Here is a 21,512-nt window from a genome sequence, read left to right as displayed (position 1 = left end):
TTAGTCTTTAACATTAAGTTTAATCCAATAAATTTAGTGTATTAGTTTATTGGATGATTGTTTTAAGATTAGTTGCTGATGATGTAGTAAAGGTTTGTTTGAGAAGGAGAGTAAAGGTCATTATTGAAATATTTATAAGCACATAATTATTATATTAATATTTTTTATCATTATTAGATAGAAATGATAATAATGATGGTTCAAAATAATACTTTTTATAATCAAATATTGTTGTATTTAAATTTGAGTAAAATTTTTCAATCAAAATTAATTGAAATTAACTAAATCATATCTAACTACAGTATATAAAATTTTATTTTGAAAGTCAAACTTACAAAAGAGCTAATCAAGTTAGTGGTAAATATTTTAATGAAAAGATTATTATTATTATTATTTTTAATGATTTATTTTTTTAATTGTTGATGAATGATTGCTATTTTTTTTGGATTACATCCACATTGACATGTGTATGTATAAAGTATTGAAGTCTATATATATTGATTATAAAATTTAATATAAATAATGTGGTATGTGTTATATAGGTATTGGACACAATCATATTTTATAATTTTTTTCATTAATTTTTTGTTTGTTTGTAAGTTTGGTACGATTATATCTTCATCATGTCCAATATATCATAGGGGCACGGAATTGAACTAGTGCCTTCACATTAAGGAGTGCCTTAACAGAACACCCTTGAACCAGTGACTTCACATCAAGGAGTGCCTTAACAAAACATCGTTGAACCAGTGACTTCACATCAAGGAGTGTCTTAACCGAACATCCTATCACCATCTATCCAAAACCCCATGGACATTAATTATTAAAACAATAAAAAATAAGAACTTTTTTTTTCAAAACTATGTAATATATATTTATATTTAAATTTATTAATTTAAATATTAAATAACAATTTAATTAACAAAATTATAACCAATAATAACAAAGTCTAATATGTATAGAGGAAATGACTTTTTTCACAATAATTTTTCTAGTTACTGTAACCAAAATTACTTGGAGATCTTTAAAAGCTCTAGTTTAAGTTATTTAATATGTAGATTTTGAGTGCCCAAAAAACTTTTAGATGCTGTATCTACTTATGTATTCAAAAATACATATTAAATAACAAAAAATCACATTATTTTTTAAAATTATTTTACTAAATTACGATTAAAAAATCAATTTCATCTATAAAATTATATATATTAACTATCACTCTATATTAATTCACATTAAATATCATCACTCCATATTAATTTGGATCATCTTTACCTTATATAGTATGCCAAACAACAAAACAAATATTTATTCACTTATCATAATAGAAGCAGAAAAAATACCACCACTGTATATTAATCAACATAAAATATTAACATTATGTATGCCAAACAACAAACCAGATATTTATTCCCTATAAGATAATAATAAATAAATAAATGTTACACTAATTAAATATAAATGATTTATAAAATTTGAAAAGGTCACAATTTCAAGCATCACCACTATTTTCATAATTAAATATACATTAAAATTCAGTGTCATCTCTTTTATGATTAAATATTATAAAAATAAATACATTAAAAGAAACAGGGAAAAATTGACTGCTCAACTGCCACATAAAGTTCGTTGTCCTCTGAACACGTCTTTTGACGGAAAGTTTATCCGTCAGCGGCCCCAAGTCTAAATGGGGAGCATTTCTGTCAAATTCATCGAAAGTCATTGAACGGGGAATAGGATTTTCTGTTATGCGGGTCCCACGATCTACACTACTCCTTTTGTCTGTTTGTGCATGCCGATTTGTCTTCTCAAAGAGGTCAGAGGTTCGAATGTCGTTATGGCTAAGGTGGCTGCAGCGCCTATATAAACGGCCCGTGGTAGGAGTAACTGGCTGGATTTTTTTTTTAATATCTTATCTTCATCGATCGTCCAATCTTGGGAGGCGCTGCGCTGTGTGTTGTTGAGCAGGTAAGCTCACCGGCGAAAATTTTGTATTAGCGTTTAAATTTTTGAATCTTGATATATGCTCATTGTGTATGTGTACTTCATATACTCATTGTGTGTATATCCGGCTACATCTGTTCCTTTTGTTTTAATATATATATCTGTCTATTAATTTGCAATTAGGCTGAGGGCTTGGGAATGGGCAATTTGACGATGTCGGACCAGAAGGTTTCTGTGGAGATGCAGAAGGACGCCAATGGACTTGAAAAACTTGTACTCAAGGAACCCCGTGGAGCCTCTGCTCAGGTTGGATAAGTGTTTGCCGTGTCATTCTTTGATTATGTTTAGTAATGGGTTCGGTCTTGTGGTCGAATTAGCTGCTTTTGTTGTTAGAAAAGGCGGTCTTTAGTTCAATTTCCTTAGTTTCATCACAATAAGCATATTTACGGTCTTTATAATTCGGTCATCTTGAAATCTGATGCAGATCATGGTCTGGTATGGGGTTTTTTAATCTTTGTCTGTTTCACATGGTATGCTGGTAGGCTGATACTGAAATTTAGTCGAGGCAATTCACTTTGAACTCAGAACTTGAATCCTTTTATACATGTATATGGATCCTTAATCATAAAACCAAACGCCAAACGGGGGTTTTCGGCAAAGTACCCACTATGATTAGTTTTGTCATCTTTCTGACATCTTTAGATCAAGATGAAGGTACCCACTATCTGTCTTTTAATGCATTGGTGCAGATCATGATATGGGTTAGGTTTTATTAACAATATCAACATGGCATATGATTGGTGAAATTGGTTGCAAAATTGTTGGTACATAATGCTTACACTGAAATCCAGATAGGCGGAACCAATTCATGGAATCAACCCTTTAAAATATTGATGCAGATTTTGATCTAGGTCAAGTTGTGTTAAATTAGCTATAGAAAGTCCTGATTTATCTAAATATGGTACAAATTATGAACGGTTTTAAGTTTTTGGTTGGGTGGGATTGCTGGGGAACCCATCAGTTTTTCGCGTATTTTTGTGTCTGCTAGTTGCAAATTGAATCCAAACGGTGTATGTAGTGCATTGCATATGGGTACCGGTACAGACCGGCTACATCTGCATCTGATGCACACCTGAGGTTGTGAAATTGAAGGATGCATACCTTTGTGTCACAGCCATGCACAAATAGCGAATATCATCAATCGGAGCTCAAAATATGTGATCTTAAGCTTGACAACCTCAAGGTGCATATCCGACATGGAGTTAGACGAGTCTGTGCTAGTTCGAGTAGTTGCCAAGCATTTCATAGCGTGGTAGCTCTGGAATCGAGTTTGACATCATTATTGTGAGAACTTAACAATGACATGCTGGCACGGATCATGATCAAGTTTTATTAGCCAAATGAGTCACTGGGATGTTATTGCTGAAATCTAGTTAGGTATTACCATGTCTATCCAGCCTGAAGTAGTGACTGCTGACACGTATGCCTATAGTGGGTTACAAATCTACGACTTAAACTAGTTCCAGATGGCGAAAAAGATTTGCTACACATGCCAAGGCCAGTTGTTGAGTTGGATTAGAGTCATCGATAGAATGTTCAATGATCAATCTTTGTGGAGTCGTCTTAAGACCAGTGTTGTTACACTTGACTCAGCAAGACGAATGAGTGGGACTCGGCAAGAGTTAGGAAAGATTCGGCAAATAAAAAAAACGTCTAAATAGTAAATTCTGTGCACAAAATATATGGCAAGTTTGTGGCAAGTATGGTTAGTCAGTGGCGAGTTTGGTGAGTGGCACATTTCCTAGTAAGTTAGATGGCAAGCGCTGGGGCCAGAGAAGACTTGACAAGTCTCGACAAGACTCATGAGTCTTGCCCGGAGAAGACTTGACAAGTCTCGACAGACTCATGAGTCTTGCCCGATTCAAACTACACTGCTTAAAACCGCTTTCTGATAAGGGAATGCATCTGTTTTAACACAAGTCCTTGGCACATTGTTGCAGATGTCGATATTGGGCATTATTGGTTGAAGTTTGTTATATTCACCAAATCGGTAAGATGATTTACTAGTGTAGAAATTTAGTTTAACAGAACAACTGGAATCCGGGATTACAGCCTAAGTCAATCTATTAAATGTTGTCGTATATGAAGTCGTGCCACAGTGTCAGCATGGGACATGTTTGGATCAAAGGGTTTACTCTTTAGGAATTTGGTATGTTAACCAGCTAGTGCAAATCATGTTCTGGTTAGGTTTCTATATTCTAGGAACCCAAGTGATTGATATGTCCTATGAAACTGAAGTTTAGCTTAACACAGCCAGCAGTGGCAGTCTGTTGCTAGTTTACTGGTGAAAACTAATTGCCATGCCTCTACGGAAATCCTAAGTAGATGAAATCCCTACTATCACCATGCCATATCACCACGCCAAAATATCTCTGTTCAGATATATTTCTTGACAATCCAAACCAAAGGTTTTGTCTGATGGCAGAACCAAGGGTTGCAACCTATACCAAGTACTCTGAGAGTCTTGTGTCCATTAGCTTATTACAAGAACACTTGTTGAATAATAGTTACCTTATTAAAAGAAGTTCTCGCAATGTTATAGGAGTTTACTAAGAATGGGGAAATTTGTTTGCTTCACAGCATTTTTGAAACTTTAGATCAATTTATGCACATTTTTCAAGTAATTTTTTCACTTCCTTTATTTATTTATTTTGTTATCGTTTAAAGTACCGTTACTTTGGAATGAGACAAATTTTATGAAGTTTTTTCTTCTTGAAGATGCCAAAGGATAAGTTTGGTTTTTTGTGGTGTAGTTGTTTTAGTTTATTAATGGTAGCTGAGTCTTACTGAGGGTGAGATATTTTCTACAGGTTCTTGTTTGATATGATTTGCAATCATGCAGGTACACCTGTTTGGAGGACATGTGACATCATGGAAGAATGATCGTGGAGAAGAATTATTGTTCGTCAGTAGTAAGGTATGCCATTTGTACAAGAAACTGGGCATTTTATGGAATATTTCTGTCAGAGAAAGTAGCAAAGAATCACTTATTAAAATCAGTCAAAAAGTTGGGACATGAGAGTACAATGCACTTGTATCTGGTTACACTCTGAATTCTAATTTTTTTGTTGTACTCTGCTTATAATGACTTTGAAGCATATGTGAAATTATTGCTGTTTTCTGCACCGTGTGATGAGAAGCTCTGCATGCTCTTCTTGATAGGTGTCTCTAAACTTTAGGGGTCATATGTTCAAAGTTTGCTCTGCAAACATACTTTTACTGACAATGCACTTGTATCTGGTTACACTCTGAATTCTAATTTTTTTGTTGTACTCTTCTTATAATGACTTTGAAGCATATGTGAAATTATTGCTGTTTTCTGCACTGTGTGATCAGAAGCTCTGCATGCTCTTCTTGATAGGTGTCTCTAAACTTTAGGGGTCATATGTTCAAAGTTTGCTCTGCAAACATACTTTTACTGATTCCTGGTCTTTAGAGAAGCAAGCCTTACCATGATATCTTTTTTCTCCCATTCATTGATAAAATTTTGTACTGCTCTTTGGATAGGGTTCAAATCCATATTGACTGAGCGGCCTTAACGTGCCAGTTTGGTTGAGGACGTAAACTGTACTTGCAAGTTTTCCACTTGAGTTTACAGTTTGCCCCTAATTGCAATTGTCTGGCCCAATTCCTTTCTCTTTTTGGAATTATTTAGAGTGTTTTTCGAAGGAACTCCTTTTGTTACATAGATGTCTCCAATTGGTCTCCTTGAATGAAGTGCTCTCCTATATTCTACATATTCACTGCACTAAGGCATCACCTTGGTGAGAAAGCTAAATCTGAACATCCATGTTGCAATGTGCTTTCTGCAGGCCATATTCAAACCACCCAAAGCTATAAGAGGAGGGATTCCAATTTGCTTTCCTCAGGTACATCTGGAAAATTCCTTTTCTGCCTCCTTTAAGACTATTTTAATCAAGTAAAAAATTTGTTGTTAGTTGATATCTCCTGTACGTAACAGTTTGCCAGCAGTGGTTCACTGGAGCAACATGGTTTTGCAAGGAATAGGTTTTGGAGTATTGATAAAAACCCTCCACCCTTTCCTACAAACACATCGAACAACAAGGCTGTAGTCGATCTAATTCTTAAGCCCTCTGACGAAGATGTTAAGATTTGGCCCCACAGGTACCAGCCAACAGTTTTGATTGTTGTAGTGTGTATGAAATCAATATGGTTTGACAACGTGGTTTAGGACTATTTTGGTATTTTGTGTTGATTTTGTTTTACTATTGGACCAATGAAAGCTCCTGAACATGCAGTTTTGAGTTTCGGCTTCGTGTGGTTCTGGCCCCTGGTGGAGATCTTACTTTGATTTCCAGAATCAGAAATACTGACAGCAAGCCATTTACTTTCACATTTGCTTATCATACGTACTTTTCTGTGTCTGATATCAGGTATGAATAACTTTGAAGAGTTTTTCATTTCATATCAATTTTTAATCTGTTTAAAATTACTGGTTTGGGTAGTCTAACTGCCAAAATATGATGATGTTTCTACATTTGCTAGATGGCTTTTGTCAAGCTTGAACTTATATAGATGTTTTCCCACTTCAAGTGTGAATTCCTAGTTGTTAGCCTCTGACAAGCTGTGAAGATTTGGGCACCAAGGCTAAAATACCATGATATCATAATGGATGTTGCTTTAGAAGTTCATCCTACATATTTTGATGCATATTATTCCATTGAGGAGCACCTTGTGAGGCATTTCATGTTCCATGAGGCAGAATTCCATATTTAAAGGTGTGATTCAAATATGGGCCTATAATTACTTGAAACCATCCAGTTCCAAGGTAACTAGAATTAGTACATTGTCACAATATGCTTTTTTCCTGTACTTAGGGTTAGTGCTTCCTAAGTTGCTAACCATAGGAGAGAATCCATAGATGACTTTGGAAGCCAAACTATGATGTCATAAACAGTGAGTAACCCTCAAATTAAACCCACAGCTTGCAGCCCTAAACAAATATATAGGCAAAATTGAAAAAAAACAGCAAGTAGTGAATGATTTAAGAACTGGACAAATGCACAGAAATATTGGGATAATAACCTATGCTTAAAACGATTAAATTTAATGCAAGCTGTAAGCTCTGTTTAGAGCCTGAAAATGGCATGTAAACCAATACAGAGGATTAATATGATTTTTGGACATAAACCAATCCAAGAAAGAAATAAAGAAGAAAGAAATTATTTTAACGTCCACGAGGGTAAAGATAGCCTATGGGATAGATTGTTTCTTCATCTGCTTGATGTATTCGGCACTTTTTCTGTGAAGCTTCAAAATAAATGCTCCTAGCTTCTCGACAAACCCCTTGCTAAATAGATTATCCCAAGAGCTAGCTGCCTATCTGCATAATTTTCCCTGTTGTCTTTGAAGGCCTCAGATTCTAAAATGAAATGTTTTTTTGTTTCTACTTTTCAGGAAGAACAAAAAATGCATATTCTTTCCTCCCACATTTCTTTTGGCCTTTTCCATCGCCCTGTTTCACAACGGAATTGATGAGAATTAGTCCTTAACTTAGCAATAAGAATTTTGGCTCTCTAAGAGATATTGGCCTCTATGTATGCTTTTGGTTGATGACTATGAGTGGGATTAAACACTTAAATATAGTAATTTTTCTTTCTTCCTAGCTCCTTATCCCAAGTACGCTTGTGGAACTTTTCCATAACAAGAGCTTTTATCTGTTTGCTGTTTATGGGACACGCGTTCAAGCAAATACCCCATCTACTAAACTATTTGTTATTTTGCTGCATCCAAATATTTTTTCTCTTGCACAATCTGTTATTAAAGACAACCTTAGGCCATCTACCCTCTTCCATTTGCTCAATTTTTTTTAAATACCTTATGACTCGCACCATAGCAATTGCTTCAATAGGAGTAGTCCCTGTTTCACTTAACAAGATAGCATAAGGAACTGCACTTTTAATCTTGAATTTGTTTGTAATCAAACACTTCTGAATTTTCTCAATTTGTCTCCACTGCATGTCGGATGTACTGCTGGCCCATAGTTCACAACCATAGAGAATCCGAAATCACTAGAAGCCCAAAAAGAGTTTGAGTGGTTTTCTAGTCCCATAACTCTGTCTCTCTACACCTATTTTGAAAAGCATAAAATGCTTTCCAACCTCCCAAAGTTCTTTTCTTTCTACAACCATTCCAGCTTAGATTTTTGTTGAAGTCAATTCCAAGATATTTGTAATCCACAACTTCTTTCAGAATGTTGCCGTCAAAGTAGAACTCATGTTGGTTATGTTTTCTTTTGTTAGAGAAAACCAGTACTTCTGTTTTGCTGATATTGGCTTGCATCCCCACACTTCTACAAAAATGCTCAAGGGATAGTAAGTGCTCTTGCAAACCAAGAACCGATTTATGACTGGTTTTTATGTACTTTCGAGTATTTTTTATCCACGGAACTGAGAAAAATGTAAAGTTTTCCTATTTTTCCACGACAAATGAAATCTAAAATAGAATGAAAATGACCTAGAAGCATACTTGAATATGCCTTATATGCATGTTATTTAATGTTTGATGTGAACAAGAAACCGAGAACATAAACTTCAATAAACCAGTGTTTTAACATGGAGTCAAAGGGATCGGAAGAAGAGAAAGTGAATAAGGCAGAAGACAATTTGAAGCTTATCACTCAAACCCTAGGAAGATCAAAGATCAAACACAAGTGAAATGCTACGAAAATAGAAGTTTCAAACATAAAGACCTGTACTAGTGGTCAATGAAAATCTGTCTTTATTATCCAAATTTTAGGTAGAACAAGGTTGTGAAAAGTTTGGATAATACACTTCAAGCTATAATCAACTCTGCTGAATGGAACAACGCTAGTCACGATCTAGCACAACCAATCCACCACCCTAGGCACTCCACACTAGTAGTTAATCTCAATTTCTATAGGGAAATAAGCAAAGTAGAAGGGAAAGAAGAAAGCATGAGTTCAGATCTCACCAAAGAAAGTCCTCCTTTCTTCTCCTTGCATAGTACAATGCAACATTGATAATATTGGTATTGGAAAAATATCAACGATGCTCCTAAAAAACATCTTTTTGGCAATATCGGCAAAATATTGGAAAATATCGACAAACATAAAAAATGCATAATATATTAATTTTTATTTTTTTAGATTTTTAAACATATAAAACAATAACAACATGAAATAAACACATTGGCACATAAATATGAAGAAAACACTGATATATATGATGTAGTGGATGTAAAGTAAAAAATGATACATCAAAGGCGATACCAAATCTTGCTAATCCCTGATAATTGTCCAATCAAGGACTAAATGTGGAGAACCAATACAAAATAACGTCACATATATAAAGTATCTCATCATCATGAGTTATATGTAGCAAAACAAATAAAACTAGTAGCTAGCTATCTGAGATTAGTGCCCTCTCCTTCTTTTAAGGGAAAACATGATGGGTTGTTTGCCAGGCCTTCCCCTAGTAGTAGAAGGCCCTGACTTGCACCTAATGTCAAATAATGACCGTTGAATATGGAGTTGTGCTCTCCTATATCTGTAGTAGATGGTGCTGACGCTGACGCTCCCACGATCTCCTCCTCCACCTCCTTCTGCTGCTATTGCTCCTCCCTTGATTCCTCCTCCTCTTGCTGCCCCTGTACTAATGGTTCCTTCTTTAACCATGTAGGTGACTCCTCCAAGATGGGCCCCTCATACTCCACCCTCCATTGAGACAATACATCAATATTGTATAAGGGAATGACATCTAGATCCATTGGTTTCTCTATTTGCTTCACTCGAAGCCAGAGATTGTAATGCACATGCACTAAATCATTGAGGCATGAGAACTCCAACCTGTAAGAGTGTCAAAAAAACTAACGAGTCATGACACTTGAGGATTATAAATTAAAATTTAAATAAATGTAATTGCTCAACTGAAGGCTGAAGCTCAAAGTTATACCTGTTGTGCTTTTTTGAGTGTATTTTCTAAAATACACTCCAATTGTGCTCATACCCTGAAGAGCTACAGGTTTGAATCATAATTCTTATGGCGAATTTATGCAAATTTGGTGCCCTTACACCATAGCTTCGCCGCCAAATATCTGCAACAAAATAAAGAAAGAAAAAGTCAAAAACTTAAAGCATAATTAAACTTAAAAAAAACATAATTGAATTTAAAAAATCTAGAATTATAAATTAGTAAATTCTAATTAGTCATTACTTGTCACTTACGTGGCATGAAGAGGGTCCTTTCCCGAATAACATCAACAAAGCCAAATAGGCCAATACTATCCCGATAAAACTGTATCTTATGATTGATTTTGCTATGAAGCTCGGGATCAAGTGCCATCCTATGAATACATGAATGGAGCCCTTCCTACACCTCGCTATCAAAACCAAAGCTGCATTTGTATGAAAATGCAGGGTTGAGGAAGAGTGCTGCTGCATGAATGGGTTGATGAAGCGTCCCTATCCATTGACTATCAATCACATCCCATAACATCATCTATCTATTAAGCCTAACAGAACCCTTGTTTGCATAATTAGCACGAATGGTCTCCTTGGCCCTATCCATGGCCTCATACAAATAAGCCATCGCATGCTTCTCCCCATCTACCAATCTCAAAACCTTTACTATAGGTTCTCTATATGAGCAGAGTTCTTCTACTCCTTGCCAAAATGTGTTAGTGTACACCATTTTTGCAATGGCTCTCCCATCCTGTCTCTTGTTGTATCTACAATCACACACTCATAAAAAACAAATGTTTGCTTCAACTCAAACTGGCATCGAAGCAAACACTGAAGAGTAATAAAGTTGGTGGCAAAACGCGTGATTGTAGGACACTGCAACTCCTTGTTTCTAATGTATCTCCTCATGAGGCTAAGAACAAAAGCATGGTTATATATAAACATGGGGATGCTCCTAGCCATATCAATCACATCCTTGATGAAGGAGAGTTTCCCCATATCCTCAAGCAACAAATTGATATAATGTGCTGCACATGAAGTCCAAAACATTGTGCAGTGCCTCTCCATAAGCATCCTGCCGACAAGTACATAATTAGCTGCATTATCTGTTATGACTTGCACCACATTTTGCACACCAATCTCTCAGGCGAACCCATCTAACAACTCACATATCAATGCTGCATCTTTTATATGTGCTGATGCATCCACTAATTTAATAAACATGGTACCTTTAGGACAATATACCAAGAAATCTAGAAGGGTCGGCCTCAAACTTGGATGAAGATATCTTAGAACATCTTACTTGCACGTCTAGCCTTGTTCTTTCTGCCTTTTTCATCAATTGCTTCAAGAGCTTTTTGTATAAGCTCCGCACTAGAAACCATACAAGGCCCAACATGATGTCCAAGGAGTCTAGCCAGATGGTATTTCAATCACGTAATCCCTCCTGTCATCTTGTCCCCACACAATTTGCATGATAGATATCCCTGATTGGTCCCACCATCAGGTTCCCCATACTCCCAAATGGGTCCAAGGGCTTTGGCATATTTGTAGTGGATTAATGGACAATGTCAAAATTCAAATCTAGGACACCAGAAAACAAAAAATTGGCATTAAACCCCCATACACAAAATATAACAACCACCTCATTTTAAAATAATAATTTTCTTATTACATTATTTGTAGTGAAAAATGGCAATAAGAGGGTGCATAAGAAAGTTTAAAAAAATGAAGCATGTTGTCCAAATATGGAGAAAACCCTTGTATTGGCTCATGAGCATGAAAATCATAGTGAATGGAAAACAACAAAGAAGCAAAATGTTGGTAGGCAAATAGGCAAGCAAGCATAACCCTAAATCTATGAAAAAAACCATTAACATAGGGTTTTTTAAGAACATACCTGTTAATGGAAGAAATGAAGTTTGTCTCACTATTCATCTTTGATCCAAAATTTTTTTGGTGGGTAATGATAATCGCTGTTTGATCCTCAATCCCTTCTTGAAAACCACCACAAAGCTCTTCCCCTTCCTTCTCCAAGAAAAATGAGAAAATACAAGTCAAAATTTTAGTTTTGTAGCCACGGCCTAGCTTGCTCGGTGATAATTACCATCGTCGTGCGATATTTTGCCGAGATATCGCTGATATTTCACAAATATCGCGATATTTTCAAAGTGGAAAATATCACCATATTTCCTTGACAATATCTCGTTTTGTCGAAAATATCGCGATATTTATGAATATCGACGATATTATCAACACTGGTACAATGTATAAAAAATGAGAGATTAAAATAGGTGAGATAGAATATAGAAGGGAAGTTAAAAAGTAGTCTCCATATATGGTACTCTTTTTTTGACTGAAAATATCATGTGCATGAAGAAACTATCCTTCCAAAATATCACCTGTCTTCCATAATAAGTTATAACCACACATAAGAGAAACTATAGATATATGGGGCAAATTTCTTCTTTTAATGCACATTTTTCATGCCAAAATTAGACTCTACGAATTTCCTAAGGAGAGGATCCCCTAGATTAAGCCTTAAATTATGAGATAAGTGAGGATTTAAAATAGTATGTTGAGCTAGGATAATAATAGGAAGGAGAAGCTTTACAAGTAGCAATGTAAGATCATCTAGGGCAATCACTCCTCAACTAAGATCATATAAAAAGGTCCTTTTGACCATGCCAAAACACAACTAGTCCTTGAAATTTCAAAATGGTTAGAATGGCTTGAAATCAAACACTGATGCCACTCACTGTACTGGGTACACAAAAGTCTAGTCGCCCTACTAAACATAGTATTGCTAAAAATATCCTAGCCTTAAAACCTAGTGAAACTCACACCATAAATAAATCCTCCAACTGCGTCCTCAAATATGAAATCAGATTGACGATCCAACCACTCTCCAAACACTATTACAATAGCAACTGCAAAAAATAGAAATTGCTAAAAATAACATCTCTGATTTTCTTAAAAATAGAATCTCATGTATATCTCCCTAAAGGGTACCAAAAACTATGATTAGATCATGCAAAATATGGCATTGTAAAATCACCTTGATCCACACCCTTTGGGCGTTTTCCCATACTCTTAATATGACATTGAATATGTAAGTATCAATTATCTGCTACTACTGCATCATCTATAAGTATCAGTGATTTGCTACCACTACATCATTTGTAAGTATCAGTCATCTGCTACTACTATATGTACCTTTATAAAAACAAGCCATGCAAATGCACGATCATGTGCCTAATTTGAAAGGCACTCAACGAACCTTTGATGGTGAGTTTGTGGATTGAATAACCAATCCTCTCCCCACAATGTACTCATAGATCATCGATGTTGAATGGTGAACTTTGTAACAATGAGCTCACCTCGAATGATATCCATGAATATGTACTGTTTATTAACACTTGGATTTATATGCTCAAATTTATTGTTAATAGTGGCTTTGGGATGCTAAGAATCCTAGAACAAAGTAGCCCATCACTAATGCTTATGGGTCCTAAGGTATGAGTACAATCTGTAAGGTAAATCTATGTGATAGCAAGACCTTGCATGAACTAGCTTCAATGATGCATTTAAAGGAAGTTAATCATGCCAAAACAACTACAACCTACAACATACATCCCTACCATGTATGAATCTCCCCAATGGGATAACAAATCATTGTTGACTATGGGAGAAACCATCTAGTCAAGGACCACTATGTTAGTTTTTGGGGTAGCAATAGATAGGTGCTCTAGTCTCTGTCGTGTCTATGAGGCTAAGGAACACGATATCTCCAAAACCCAGAAAAGGTTTCATTAGAAAATCCTCAGAACTACATCAATTAGATTAATTAGCCTATAATTAAATATTTCCTAAGTCTCTAGAGCAAAATCAACCTCCCTCAATTAATCAGATTTAATTAAATCTGATTAATTGAGGGAGGTTGATTTTGCTCTAGGGACTTCGGAAATTTTAATTGATAGAGTCAAGCTGATCATAGCCATCGATTAAGATGTGATCATGGCCGTTGGTTGCTGTTGACACCTAATCCTCTGCGATTGGGTGAATTTGGAATGTGAACAGTCATCAAAAGATGAACTGAGCAGTCACATTCTTTGTATATAACAATAGCTACCTAATGAAATAAATCGTATCAGTTTTCTGCCAAACTGGAGTTACTCCTGGCCTGACATGGTATGAGAGCCAGTTCTAAAAATAGTTGTAACTCCCTTCATTTTTGCTACTGTGGGCTGTACGCTGGCCTGAGCTCTGTCCTCAAATGCCTCTGTCGTTCTGTCCACTGAGCGCTGTCCTCAACGCCTCTGTCCCCTGCTTTGGAAGCGGAGCATCGGATCCAGCGGATACTTCTCGCAAAGTTATTCAATTTTCGGCCTTCTTGCAGAGAGGTATTCATTTTTCAAATTTTTTTCATTGAAAGGAATATGAAGGACGCTCTCCAGCTGCAGTCAAAATCTAGTTCTCCAAGCGATTCAAACTGAATGTGTATTAACGCTGAAACGTTGTATGGTATTGACGTTGAATGGAGTATTAACGCTATATGGTATTAACGTTGAATGTGTATTGACGCTGAAATGTGTATTGAGCTGTGCGCTGTTTAAATGGTATTTGAAACGCTGTATGCGCTGTTTAAATGGTATTTGAAACATTGTATGTGCGGTTGAAATGGTCCAGCGTATATGTATGGTATTGAACTCTGCGTTTTTGCTCGTTTGTCTATGATCTGATACAGCGCTCTGCGGTTTTATTTTACTGGTAAACACTTCTTGCTCTGTTAGTTCTGCCCCTCAGGCCATTTCTTGTCAAGATTGAGGAGAGAACGCGAGTTTGCACCTGATCTGTCGGTCTCTGCGGGTATCGATTGGTATATTTTTTGAATGGACAACGCATTTAAATGGTGTTGCTGGTTGTTACTGCTTCGTTGAAACCTGCATTTACTGTCACCACTTGACAAGTACGTGGTGTTTTCCTGCCTCTACCGGAAGAGGGTCGCAGGAAAAGGGAACACTACAAAAGAGACGCTAGAACTTCATGGTAACACTGCACACGGAAGGGCTTTGTGGTCACAGTTTCATAAAGTGTTTAGCATATGATGAATATGTTTTGGTATGACCTGGTATATGGTTGAGTGCGGATTTTTTTTTTGCATTCCCATTTGCGTTGAATACCGTATATTAAATGGTATATATTGATTGGCAATGGTGATCCAACGCATTTTTTAGTATGTCTTTAAAACGACTTTAACGCTGTCCCATATTTTAAAAACTGTCCAACACTTTAACGCTGCCATATTTTTATTCCTGGCTTCAAAGTCTAGAGAATCAAAGGGATTTATGGTGATTTTTTTTAGTCTTTTCAGTGAACTTTGAAAGTGTAATACCGTCGCTGCTCCAACTTTGTAGAGCTCGCGGTTGATGCCGTTGTTGCTCCAACTTTGTAGAGCTCGCGGTTGATGCCGTTGCTGCTCCAACTTTGTAGAGCTCACGGTGAATGATTGATTATTTTTAAACAACCAAAGTTATTTCCCAAGAAATTTTTTGAGTACAATTTCACTGTATATCAGCAGAAGTTTTTTTTTATCAGTAGAAGTTTTTTTTTACAGAATGCATTCAATCATCTTTATGGTAGGAATAGTTCTCACTGGCAAGGAGAACTATCCTGAATGGTCTAGGATGATAAAACACACCCTCATCTTCAATGAGTTGTGGAAAGGAGTGTGTGTTGGAGAAGCAGACAATGACCCAGTGCAGCCTACATCAGACAAAGAGCTCGTCATTTGGGAAAACAAGAACAACAAAGCCTATGCATTAATCGCAGCATCTGTAAATGAAGAGGTGAGTCGCCATATTTCATCATATTCAACTGCCTTTGAAGCTTTACAAAAGCTGAAAGAACTCTATGACTCACATTCTGCACTTGAAGTTGTTCAGCTCATGATTAAACTCTTCACTCTTGAACTGAAAAATAATGATCCTCTTGCTCTTGCATCTGAAGTAAAGTCTATAATGCATGATATCAAATCCACTAAGGTTGAGCTGGATATCCCTTTTATTGCTTTTCTCAAGGCACTCTATCCTACCTACTCCAATTATCTTGAGTCTTTACAAGCAAATGGAAATCTTAAAGATATAACCTTTGACTCTCTTGTGAAAAAGTTTGCTGAAAGAGAGAAAGCCTTTGGAAAGAAGACAACCCCTGAATCTTCTGAAGAGACTGTGTGCCTTGCTCATAAAGAAAAGCATCTTGCTCAAGATTCTACAAGAGGAAGAGGTGGACGAATAGGAAGAGGAAGATACTTTAGAGGCAGGGGGGGCAGACATTTTCAAGGAGAAAAGGCAGACTTACATTGCATTCGCTGCAAAAGAAATGGATCACATGATGCCCCTACATGCAAGCTACCATGGGACAAAATTGAGCAGAAAAGAAACCAACAGAAAGGTAAAACTGATGATACAGACAAAGGTAAAGCACCTGAATCCGCTCACTATATTGAGGCACAATGTAACATTGGAGTAAATGAAGATTTGTTTAATGCTTCACTTGCTTCTTCGAAAAATGATTGGTTGCTTGATTCAGGAGCAACCTGTCATATGACTCATAGAAAAGATATTTTTGAAGATTTCACTGACAATGTTGATGGAGCAGTATACTTTGCAGATCAGTCAAAAATCAAGCCATCAGGGCTTGGCACAATCAGGCTTAAACTGCCTGGTCTTCCAGACTTTCTTCTGGATCATGTTCTATATCTCCCACAGCTCAAAAGAAACTTGCTGTCCTTGGTTCACATCCGCCAGCAAGGTCACTCCATTAATATGTTTGATGGCAAGCTTGAGGTAAGAAAAACATCTGACCACTCACTTGTCATGAGGGGAATAGAAGAAGAAAGGCTTCTCAAACTGCAAGGAACCCCTGCTCATGCACAACATTTCTCATATATTTCTCATCATGAAGAAGGTACACTTCCATCAAGTTTATTGTGGCATGCTAGATTTGGACATTTAAACTATGATAGTCTCCGCTTATTGAAGAAAAATGGTGTTGCTGGTTTGCCTACAATTCCTAGGAAACATAAGCAATGTGATGCTTGCATTCTAGGAAAGCATAGCAAACAGTCTTTTCATGATTCACATTCAAGAGCACATAGGAAGCTTGAACTCATTCATTCAGATTTATGTGGTCCAATGCGTGTTCCTTCTGCAAATGGAAATAAATATATCATGACATTTATTGATGATTACACCAGAATGTGTTGGGTTTATTTATTGAAGAACAAATCTGATGCCTTTCAAACATTCAAGAATTTTCATAAATGGATTGAAAATGATGCACAATCTCATATTGGATCTATTCGCACTGATAATGGAAAAGAATATACATCAAATGAATTTGAAAACTATCTTCGCCAACATGGGATCAAACATCAAACAACTGTGCCTTATAATCCCCAACGGAATGGTGTAGCTGAAAGAATGAATAGAACAATCTTGAATATGGTACGATCCATGCTTTTCTTCAAAAATGTAAAGATAATGTTTTGGGCTGACGCTGTTCTATGTGTTGCATATATAAAGAATAGATGTCCATCTAATGCTATAAGAAACAAGACTCCTTATGAATTGTGGTATGGACATGTTCCTTCGGTAAAACATCTCAGGATCTTTGGTTCCACCTATTATGCTTTGATACCAAAGGTACCTAGAAACAAACTTGGTGCTAGAAGTCGTAAGTGTATCTTCTTGGGGTATTCAAACACTTCCAAAGCATACCGCCTCTATGATGAAGTAAATAAAAAGTTTGTTGTATCTAGAGATGTAATTTTTCTTGAATCATCCAAATCTGACAATGTTGTTGAGCGGCAACTTGATCGCTTGGATAGATTCGCAAAAACGAAATCATTTCAAGAATTTGATAATCAGATTCCACATCTTGAAGGGGGGATTCCTATACTAGATCAACATGTGGAATCTTCTTCTGAAGAACACTCTCCCTCGAATGAAACTTCAACAACGGATGATGCTTTAAGTGATGTAATTGATAGAATTGGGAGACTCAATCTTGATTCAGTCCCAACTAAATCAACAGAGCAGCCTGGACCATCTCAGAAAGGTCCCCCAAAGTGGCTGACAAAGACACTTGAAAGTGTTCATCCTGATGAAATTGGAAAAACAGGAACCAGAAATTCAAACCGACAAAATGGAGGTGATGTAGATGACTCTAATTCACTGTTGATATGGATGTTACTTATGATTGTGAATTGAACTTGTCTACAGATTTTGAACCAACTTCCTTCAAAGAAGCTGCTTCTCATGATAAATGGAAAGAAGCGATGCAAAAGGAGTATGATGCCCTCATAAAGAACGGCACTTGGAAGCTGGTTGATCCTCCATTTGGAACCAAACCAATTGGCTGCAAGTGGGTCTACAAGAACAAGTACAAAGCTGACGGCTCACTTGACAAGCACAAAGCTAGGCTTGTGGCAAAAGGTTTTGCACAGAAGGAAGGGGTCGATTATGAGGAAACTTTTGCCCCCACAGCAAAATGGGCCACCATCCGGACACTCTTTGCACTAGCAGCTCAGAACGGTTGGAAAGTCCATCAAATGGATGTAAAAACTGCCTTCTTGAATGGAGATCTAAAAGAGAATTTTTTTATGTCCCAGCTTGAAGGATTTGCTGTGAAAGGACATGAACAAAAAGTATGCAAACTTGTGAAGTCCTTGTATGGCCTCAAACAAGCACCACGAGCCTAGCATGAAAAACTAACTGAGCATCTTTTGAAACTCAACTTCAATCATTTTGATCTTGATGATGCAACTTTATTTGTCAAGAAAGTTGGCAAAACAGTTGTATATCTTGTGGTATATGTAGATGATCTTTTAATGACAGGGAACAATGAAAGCTACATTGCATGCATAAAGAAGGAATTGGGGAAAAGTTTTGAAATGACTGATTTGGGCTATGTTCATTACTATTTTGGCATTGAAGTAACCCAACATCCAAAATCCATATTTCTTTCTCAAAAGAAATACATTGGAGATTTGTTAAACAAATTTGTCATGACAGAGTGCAATCCTCTTTCTACTCCAATGGAACAAAACTTAAAGCTCACATCTATTGAAGGAAAGGAATTTGAGGATGCAACAAAGTATAGACAGCTTGTAGGAAGTCTCATCTTCCTCACTACTACCAGACCAGACATTTCATTTGCTGTTGGAATCCTCTCCAGGTTTATGCAAAAGCCTTGTGAGGGACATTGGTCTGCTGCAAAAAGAGTTCTAAGGTACTTGAAGGGAACTCAAGACCTTGGAATCAAGTATACACAGGTGGACGACTTCAGCTTGATTGGATACTCTGATTCAGACTTCGATGGAGACAAAGAAACTGGGGTATCTACTTCAGGATATGCTATGAGTCTTGGATCAGGAGCTGTCTCTTGGAGATCACGCAAACAATCAGTTCTAGCAGATTCCACAACAGAAGCAAAATACGTGGCAGCAGCTGAAACAACGAAAGAAATTGTGTGGCTCAGGAAAATTCTTGAATATTTGCAGGTAAAACAAGTACAATCAACTCCACTCATGATTGACAACACCTCTGCAATAAAGTTGGCCAAGAACCCAAAGTTCCATGATCGTACAAAGCACATCAATACTAAATATCATTTGATCCGACATCATGTTGAGGCCAAAACAATCCATCTCCGTCATTGTTCCACAAATGAGCAAATTGCAGACATCTTCACCAAAGCGCTTGGAAGAGAAAAGCTTGAAAGATTCAGAACGATGCTTGGACTCACCAACATCCCTTCAGATTAAGGGGGGAATGTTGACACCTAATCCTCTGCGATTGGGTGAATTTGGAATGTGAACAATCATCAGAAGATGAACTGAGCAGTCACATTCTTTGTATATAACAATAGCTACCTAATGAAATAAATCGTATCAGTTTTCTGCCAAACTGGAGTTACTCCTGGCCTGACAGTTGCCCAACAAAAGATTAGAAGAGCAAGTCCATGGGGTTTGGAGAAGAGACACAGTTGAGACATCGGGTATGATTTGAGCAGTTCAACTACTGAGTTGCAGTGATTTGACAAGGGCACAGTTGAAGCTAGGGAGAGAGTCAACAACAAGAGTTCAACAGAGATTTGGGAGTCGGATTTCAGAGGAGATTACTAGAGATTTTTGTTAAAATTGGCAACTAGGGCCAAACTTCACATGGGTCATCTTATTTATGACAATTGATATTTTTCTTGGATTCCTCTCTCTGAGAGGTATAGGGTTGATCTAAAGATCATCTGATTTTGACATGTACAAATGAAGATATGAATTGTTAGGCTCATAAGCCCCACAATCATGTCTATTCATCCTCAATGCTTGCCTATAAATTCATGATGCCTCATCCTCATTTGGACATCACTCGTTCACTCACATCTCTCTCCCCTCATCTGATTGGGTATGCATTTCTGGGCAGTCTTCTCTCTCACATGTGCGAAGGAAAGGACATAATTCTGTTTGCTGCATTGACCAATGTTGATTGAGCTGTTGGGAGGCTGTTTGATTGCGTTGACCTGTTTTGACTTCGATTTGGGTGAGGAATCTTTGTCTTAGCAGGCCGCAGATCTGGGCACAAAAATTGAGGCAATCTCCCTTTGTTTTGACCAATGTTGACTGTACTAAGGCTGGCTGTAGGGTTGACTTTTGTTGACCAGTTTTCACTGGAATTTTTCAGACTATTTTGCGCTGATTAGACTTGTTGTTCGAGGCCGAAGTTGACTGGGTTTAACCAAGCTAAATTGAGGGTCAAATCTGCCCTGTTGACCAGCATTGACTTTTTTGGTTAGGGCTCTTTTGCTGCTGTCATAAATGATCAGATTTATAAATTTTACTAGCTCTCTCTCTGCTGAACTATTGAAGAATATAAGAAGAATTGATCAAAGGTTTCCCCACATTGGGGTTTGTCCTTGGTTGGTGCCACATCTTGTGTCCTCTTGTCTTGGCTTGTCTTCTACTGTTTATGTTTTTGTTCTATCGACATTTTACTATCATGTTGATGTGATTGCTGGTCTGAATATTGATATTGGGCTACTAAAGAAATAGAAGTAAAATTGCTCTAAAAGCATAGAACATACCATTGTTGTCTAAAAATTAACAATTTTCCAGTGTCAGAGGCATGAAAAGGGAGGCTGAATTATCTGCAGAGGAGGCTGATTTAGCGAGTGCGAATAGCCAGTTTGATAGTGCGATTGGTAGAGGAGCTAATTTTAGAGTGTTGAGTTGGACCTATGACTTGGAGGCAAATTGAGTGGGCCTAGAGCAGTCTAGGAGGTAGGATGACTTGTTGGGAAGGGTTCCCAGTGGCTGTACGAATTTTCGGCGGTAGACAATGCACATTTCAATAGGCCGTGCGAGTAGCCAAGGAAGTGCAAGTTTGCTGGGAGAGGCCAAATCAATTGCAGAGGGAGACAGTGAGTCTCCAATATATTTTTCCAGTGGAGATCAATATTTTCCAGAGCTTTGCCCGTGAAAGACAAGCAATTGTAATATTTCTCAAATTGT

General features: G+C 37.0%; 1 protein-coding gene across 1 annotated transcript in view; it reads left to right on the top strand.

Moving 5' to 3' along the window:
* The first annotated feature begins 1,808 nt into the window (after nt 1–1,808).
* LOC149244786 (Galactose mutarotase-like superfamily protein) overlaps nt 1,809–21,512 on the top strand; it is a 34,004-nt gene continuing 14,300 nt past the window's right edge. Inside the window, exons 1-6 of the mRNA XM_089374999.1 lie at nt 1,809–1,965; nt 2,125–2,247; nt 4,844–4,918; nt 5,814–5,870; nt 5,963–6,126; nt 6,261–6,395. Of these exons, the coding sequence (XP_089231125.1) occupies nt 2,140–2,247; nt 4,844–4,918; nt 5,814–5,870; nt 5,963–6,126; nt 6,261–6,395 (539 nt within the window). The 5' untranslated portion in view covers nt 1,809–1,965; nt 2,125–2,139. The remainder of the gene's footprint in view (nt 1,966–2,124; nt 2,248–4,843; nt 4,919–5,813; nt 5,871–5,962; nt 6,127–6,260; nt 6,396–21,512) is intronic.

This window comes from Pinus tabuliformis, chromosome 8 (assembly GCF_031772625.1).
Source record: "Pinus tabuliformis cultivar Carrire ecotype Pingquan chromosome 8, CPIR1, whole genome shotgun sequence".
Lineage (NCBI taxonomy): Eukaryota > Viridiplantae > Streptophyta > Pinopsida > Pinales > Pinaceae > Pinus > Pinus tabuliformis.
The sequence above is the reverse complement of the archived record's forward strand: the minus strand, read 5'-3'. Positions and strand labels throughout refer to the sequence as shown.